The 8,058-nt window shown below is 41.1% G+C and overlaps 1 protein-coding gene across 1 annotated transcript; it reads right to left on the bottom strand.

Moving 5' to 3' along the window:
- Nucleotides 1–970: 970 nt before the first annotated feature.
- LOC134812422 (uncharacterized) lies at nt 971–2,098 on the bottom strand. The gene has a single exon (XM_063819832.1). The coding sequence runs from the start codon at nt 2,096–2,098 to the stop codon at nt 971–973; it is 1,128 nt and encodes a 375-aa protein (XP_063675902.1).
- Between the last annotated feature and the right edge of the window lie 5,960 nt (nt 2,099–8,058).

The following is an 8,058-nucleotide window of genomic DNA, read 5'->3' as shown; positions in this document are numbered from 1 at the left end:
TTGCGTTTATCAAATACACGGATATTTGTAAACTTATCATACTTTAAGTTTATGCTATCGTTTGGAAAAGTTATTTGTACATAGATTCCAAAAATTTTCATGATTGCATCATTTTAAATTTAATACAATTTATCATAAGCTTTTGAAAACAGCCCGACGCTGTGCCCAAATTTTAGCAAAATAACGCCGTTTTTTCGTAACACTTTTTTTTATTCGACTAGGCCGTTTTAAAATCACGATATTCTAACAATGCACGTTTTCCCAGAATTATGGCTGTGTGTTCTGATCTCATCATCGTTAGAACTATACCATGATACCAAAAATTTGTAAATCCGAGAAACAAAATAATTATTGATTATCACCTATTTATTTTTATCGTACGTGCACCCCCTACTTAAAGTACGTACGGTGCGAGGTTTTTTATTAGTACGTACCGTACGGCGTACAACTGCTTTTAATGTTAAAGTACAAAATTTTTTCCCGATCCATGACTCAAAGTGCCGAAGGCACAAAAGAGTCAAGGACAAGGGTTAGCGAACGAGGTTTTTTGTATATGGTAGCTTTGAGACCGTGCGAGCGTGCGTACATACGTGCCCTCAGCTCGCGCACTGTTATCGCCCACGTGACTACCTGCGCAAAGTTATTTTGCGCAATAATCTGAATTAAATAATTGTTGGCGCGCGGCGCTGAACGGACCAAGTACATTACTAATTTCACCATGTACATATCCCACTAGGCACTAATTGATAGCATACTATTATTATTCTGAGTTACTAATACTATTTTGCACAGATCTGTGTCGGGTGTCAGGTTGCATAGACCAAACCAACTATATTTACCTCAATTCTCTAGTCTTTTCAGACGCAGAATCTTCTACACTCTCTGACTTCTTCTGATGTCTGGGACTTACGACCCCAGATGTAGCTTTCAACGACGTTTTAAGGGCCCGACGTTCAGCTGTTCATCAGGGTTAAACTGGGCAGGGTCTTTCGGCCAGCTGCCAGTTGTCACTCCAGGTCTTGTTGTAGCGACTAAGCCAGATAGTGTAGGAACCTTTCAGGGACACCACCGCTGTTGTGTTAAGTGCCCTCTTCTTCTTTGCCCGGGTGATGTTAAGGAAGTTGAAAATTCGGGGTAATGTGTGGTGGTAGAATCCACGACATCCAACTTCTACTGTAAAGAGATATCCTTCCCAGCCTGCGGTCTCGATCTCCACCATTAGCTCTTCGTATCTCTTCTCTTTCCGGGATCTCTGGTCCTCAAAGTTCTCCTCGTTTCCACAGGTCAGCTCTATCAGGATGACTTTCCTGAGTGTGTTAGAGTATATTACCACATCAGGTCTGAGAGCTGTGTTGACAATATGTTGGGGGAATTGTCTTGTCCTTTCGTCCTCATCAAACACTAGTTTCCAGTCGTTACCTTCCTCTAGAAGATGAGGTTCTTCTGTAAGCCGTACTTCGGGTTTCCTGTAGGTTCCTTTTCCGGATACGAACTTCCTCCACTCTCTCTTTACTTCTGTCTTTGGGGTAGCACTGTTTATCTCCCTCAGCTTCTCTGCAATTGGTTGCACGATTACCCTGAGCACCTGATCATGTCTCCAATTATATCTTCCTTGTTTAAGCGACACTGGGCAACACGTTAGAATGTGCTTTAGGTTGCACTGCTGACGCCCACAAAGGGGACAGTTGTTCGTGGAGCTGTAGTTCCAAAGCTGGAGGTTGCTAGGTGTACTTGCAACGTCGTGGATGGCATTTAGGTGGAACTTTGTCAGCTCGGGGCTCAAGGTATACAGCAGGCTTTGCCAGCCAGTGTCTAGCTGCATGGTGTTCTCCCAGGTTAGAAACTTTCCTTGGACTCTCTTATCGTACAGAGTTTGAAGGAGTTCCTCTTCTTTCAGAGACTTAATTATCTCCACCAGTTGCTCCTTTTTGTTCTTCTTCCTCCTCTGATCACCGAATCCAATACCGGCTCCTTCCCTGGTCTGCACGTAGCCAATCAGTTCTTTGAAGTAGAGGTCTCTCTCCCTATTAGTCAGCTCCTTGGTGTAGTCCCATCTCTTCTTGTCTCTGTTGGTGTTTTCTCTGTACTCGAAAACCATAAGTGTATGTTTATATAGAAATATACACGATTTTCAAATTCAATATGGAAATTGGAATTATATTAACTTGGTGGCGCTCGGCCTGTCACTCCACCATATCTGCATGCTTATAAACAGTAAAAACTGGGGTCCCCAGGTTGTATGGAATATGATAAAATACGCCATCACGGATCGGGAAATTGAGCGGCCATCCACAAAAAAAGCGGCCGCATTTCTTGTTCTGAAATAAATTGTGTCCATTTTTTACCTTTTTTTATATTTATTTTGAATTGTAGTTGACGAAGTGAGAGTCTCCACTCAGTGTGTTGAAACATAATTTTTTGTCGACGTTTCGGCTACATGCCTTTGTCATAGACAGGACGTATTACTATTGATAACTTACATAGCTCAATAAATGTAATAGATTTGTAGTGTTGCAATTAGCAAAAAAAGATTACCAGCTTTTTTATATTGTTGTAAAATTGGCAGGTATGTATGCAATTTTCAAACCACGATTTAATTTTGGTGCCAGTGAATGCTAAAGACGAATTAAACACTTTTTAGGACAATAAATTAATTTGAAAAACTGCAATTATACTCAATAGAACTAGGAGTACGTACACACCACACATGTTTAAAAAGACCCCTTCCCGTCAGAAAAACATTTCTCAAACGCTTTTTCGATCTCTTCTTTTTGTCCAATATAGTTGGTGAAGCGCTTTCTTACATTCTCAACACATTCTGGCAGTCTCTTGTTAGCTTTGCACGCGTTTTTAGTAAACTGCCCTGTTAGTGACCAGAAGTGAGCTGCTCCAAAGGTAACTTGTTTCATGGCAATAGTGGAGTCCACTGTTTTGTCAACCCCGCTCGGACAAGTCATGTGCATCTTCACCGGTATATCAGACTGGCCAATCTCATACCTGTCCACAATACCGAAGACGATCCCTGCACCCGGCACTTCAAATCCCGTGACCTGTCCGTGTTCTTTCGTGTTGCTAATTGTTGTTACTGTTGTTTCAGAGGTTCCCATAGTAATAGCTCCACCTATTCCTATGGAAATACCCGCTGAGAAAGATGATCCAGTTCCCAGGAATCCTACTTCAACGGATATTTCTGCAGATGCTGTTACGTCCCAGTTCACTTCATCTGATCTAGAAATTTCGAGACTTACTGATTCTTCCACAGAATTTACCTGCGTTATTGCGATCTCGTGTGAGGCTGGTCCGTAACAGGATCCACTGGATTGAGAGCCGATGATTTCGGTTCCAGTGTACTTAGGCTCTAAATCTCCTTCCTTGTCCAATACTTCGATTCTGGACAGTGTGCACTTTTCCTTTCCTTTGTACGCCTCACAGATAGGTCTCAGAGAAGAGATCCTGTTACTCCATCCATAAAGGTTGTCGATAGTTTCGCCTTCTTTTATCACTGATCTGGCACCTTCATAGCCTTTCAACTCATACATCTCCCAGTCTCCTTTGTCGGCAACCATAGAAGTTATCCTATTGCTCATTTCTGCTCCTAAATCTTCCTGTGGCAACAGGTACTCCGTCGTTCCATACTGAAGATGGGAACTTTTAGAAACACGTAATCTAGCTGTCGCAGGATCGGAGATGTAGCGGCAATTAGCAGGTCTTGCTGAGGAATAAGCGTTGATGTGTTTTACGTTTAACTTCCGACCTTCCTCCACATAGAACCTTGTTCCGGCGTAATCTGCGTGGGTGTAAAGCTCCCAATCTCCGCGATATGCCCAAACGCTGTCGGTGTCATCATTAAAACCTATGTTAGCAAGGTTTGTATATGGTCTTATAAGTGTTCTGCCCTGTCCTCCTTGATTAGGGTGTGAGTATATCATCAGTGCAGGGGTAATAACACAAGCTCCAACTGCGAACAGGGCGAGCAAAGTCAAGGCAGTCACTAACATGTCTGATCATGAGTTTGATTGTTAGTTTGGCAGCAAATACAATAGACAAAATAAATGTACCTCAGGGATTACCTAATATGTGAACCCCCCCCCCCCCCCCCGCCCCCCCCCCCCCCCCCCCCCCCCCCCCTTCGACATTACTGGGCCGCGCTCAGCCTGTCATTCCGTCGAATCTCTATATATATGTTTATGAACATAATAGCCTGAGGTCCCCAGGTAACTTCGACAATGTAGCATTCAAATGTATAGAGAAGGCCCTGAACCGGAAATGTGAGTCGTCCTCAGTCAACAAATGGATTATGTCCCTACTCGGACTCCGCAATAGAACCACGAACGTGGAATTAAACGGATGCAGGAAATCCATTGTTATAAGAAAAGGGTGTCCGCAAGGTGGGATCCTGTCTCCATTCTCATGGAACCTGGTAGTGGACAGTCTCCTGTTGTACACTAGAGACAGGATACCATGTGACCTGCAAGGGTTCACGGACGATCTTGCTTTACTAGCCACGTTAGAGGGACCGGCAAAATGCGGAAACCAGGGCTTCGATGCCGATCATCTCAGAGAGATGACGCAGAAAAGTCTTGGAGCCATCATGAACTGGTGCACCGACAACGGGCTGAAGCTAAGTACTCTTAAAACACATACAGTAATGTTCACCTGGAGGAGGAAATGGGAATTCTCAGAACCTCTAACAGTGAACGGAACCGAAATAAGTATGCGTAACTCAACTAAGTTTCTAGGAGTAACACTCGATAGCAAACTCACGTGGAATGAACACATCAAAAATCAATGTAAAAAGCAAGGCATACTCATGCAATGCAGGAGAGCCATTAGACCAACATGGGGGTTCACCCCCAAGACCATGAAATGGATTTATACGGCTGTAGTCAGACCTCCCTGACATACGCTGCGACAATCTGGCTCAATGGTGTATCCAAAAAACATAACCTAACAATCCTAAGCAGCGTTCAGCGGCTAGGGATATTCTCATAACAGGAGGGTTACCATCAACTCCTGGAGCAGCTCTAGACATCATAACAGGAATCGTCCCCATCGACCTGGTTGATAGAAGAGGAAGCAGCGAAAGGAGCTCTTAGACTCAAATCCAACAACCACTAGATATATGAGCCGATGGTTAACAAGAAGAGCAACCTAACGTAACCACCCATACAAAACTCAACGAACAGTTACTAAAGGCCATCAAACTCGATTCTGAAGGACAAGACCAACAGACTACATCACTGAATGTTGACATTGGTTTTACCACAGAAATTCCACGACTCTCCGAGTACGAGGAAATTGAGAATGACGCCAACACCATACAATGCTACACAGATGGCTCCAAAACGAATGAACAAGTTGGAGCATGAGAGTGTACATTGTCGATAACGACACCCCTCCACGCGAGGAGTCCTACCACCTAGGAACCAACTCAACCGTCTTCAGGCCGAGACATTTGCCGTAGGCACAGCGGCAAAAATACTACAGGAATCTGGAACCAAAAGTAGAAAAATCATCATAAACTGCGATAGCCAGGCGACAATAATGGCAATGAGCAATATCAAAGTCAAATCAAAAAGCACCAGCATGGCAATAAGTGAGCTGAACCAACTAGCAACGGACAATCAAGTCATACTACGATGGATTCCAGCTCATAAAGGCTATGATGGTAACGAAAAGGCAGACTCTCTTGCCAAAAAAGGCTCCGATAACTTGGACTCCGCTCATGTGCAACTACCAATACCAAAGGTATTATGGAAGGGAGCGCTGCGGAGTATAAGTCATCGGAAAATGAGGGAAAGATGGAGAACGTTGCCCAACAGTCAACACTCACTTCAAACGAGTATGGAGACATAAGTTCGCCAGATCAATCCCGAAACTTGGCAAAGAGAGCACAAGAACAGCAACACAATTCACTACTGGACATTGTGAACTAAACTACCACATTAATAAGCCGACAACGGTCCCTAAAATTTGTCCACACTGTCTCATGGAGGAGGAGACAATGAACCACTTTATTGGCCAGTGCCCGATTGCCCGAAATTGTCTTACCAACGAGGAGGATACTTTGACCTATTTTATCTTAGCGTGACAGACATAGTGGACAAATTCTCACTACCAAGGATCATCGGCTTCATTCAAGCAACTAAACGATTTACTAAATGCAAAGAAAACAAAATCTAAACATTTTTTTTCTTGATTTATTAATTTTACCGGGGTAAGCACAGGGCTCCAATACTCTATCTTACAGTGGTCACGATCTTACTATTAGTGATATTGACCAGAGCCCCCTACAAAGAAGAGAAGAAGAACCCCCCTCAGGGATTACCTATTTTTTAGGAGTGATGTAAAATTGTTTGAAAATTAATTGAACATTTTTTAAAAATGATTTTTTCCCGCATTATAACCAAAATGGGTATTTGAATGTATACAAACTATATGCATTATGCTTATATGCTTGAATGTGTTATCACTCTCCTCACGTCCAACAATGGCGTTTCTCTTGTCGCTCATATACTTATGTCCTTATAGCTGGTCGGATGAATTCCAAATTTGAGTACTGAATCTTTTGTCATATTCTCTTAAACGCCAAGAAATAGTTTAGAACCTAATAAATAAACACAGAATTTAAGCAGGAAATATTTCATAAACTTTACCAATTTTGGGAAAAGTCAAACAACATGCGTTCTTTACAATTTTTCTTTAAAATCGGCAAATAGTTTTATGAAGGAGCAAATAGTTTTATGGGAATTAGTCTGTACTCTTTGTGAATATTTAGGAATTCTAATATTGAGATATCTGTCAGTACTCATTATAGGGATGTGCAGATAGTCATTGTCAATAAGTACATCGGCTTTTACTAATTAGCTAATTCACTCTCCAGTGTAGATATTCATTGTCAATAAGTACATCGGCTTTTACTAATTCACTCTCCAGCGTGCTATCACGTGAATTTTTTCAGTTTTGCAGCCGTAAGAAACAGTCATACCTAAATCCCCAACCTAACCCTAAATAATCCCGAAGATCGAATAATAACCGTAACCACAATCCAATCCCACGGTGCAGAGTAAAGTAGTTTCAAAATATTTGAACTTCAGAACAGTTTTATTTTAAAGCAGTTTTGATTTACTTCAAAGTTGTCGACTGAAAACAGTTTAGTTTTTAAACACTTAAACAGTTCTAATGCAAAGTGATTTTGATTTGAGAGAGATTAGGATTGAATCTATTTATTTCACTTTGAAATTGCTTTCAAACTAAACGGTTTGAGATAAATAACTGTTCAATCATACCTTATTTTTCATACTTTCCATTTCAATTTTCAACTATCATGTTCAGCTGCAACACCTTTGAAAACACTATTTGAAAACTTAATAGATAAAGTTACAAGAACTTCTCAAACTCCACTATAATATGATAATATCCAATAACTGACCAATTATCTAAAACAGCTCAATTATAAGTACAGTAAGAAGCATAATGGCTTGTTTTGTACCCTTAATTGTTTCACACGTGATACACAAGTTGCTAATTGTAAAACTGAACTCTCTACTCTATCCTAAGTCATCTGGGAACATGAATTATAAAAGTATAATGGTTTACAGTTAAGTTTTACCGACAAACAGGTTATTATAGGCTTGTATGGTTTAATTTTGTAGAAGTAAAACGTGAGGATATAATGAGTGTTTTAATAAGTGCACTTTCCTTACTTCACTTGGTTACAGGTTAGTCAAACTACTAACTATAGCGGAACCCGTCTAACCCTAAAGTGGTGTCAAGACTCAAGAGACTAAAATAATTATTACCTATTTAATTCGCGTTTTTGACACCACTTGGGGGTCCAAATTTTGGGCTCTAAAACTCCTATTTCTTGGCCAATTTTTTATTTTTTCATGCTGATTTGAAGGCCATTAAAGCATTTGACCCAGTCAAAAAAGTTTCAGTTGTATATCTTTTACGGTCTTTGCGGAAAGTCGTGTTAAAGTTGATGCCGTGGTGTCAGTAAAATGGCATGGATAAATAAATATATATATATCGTCTCGCTTTATATATAGTAAGATG

Source organism: Bolinopsis microptera, chromosome 3 (assembly GCF_026151205.1).
Source record: "Bolinopsis microptera isolate Bmic1 chromosome 3, MBARI_Bmic_1.0, whole genome shotgun sequence".
Taxonomy (NCBI): Eukaryota; Metazoa; Ctenophora; class Tentaculata; order Lobata; family Bolinopsidae; genus Bolinopsis; species Bolinopsis microptera.
This window is presented reverse-complemented; position numbering and strand designations above follow the sequence as displayed.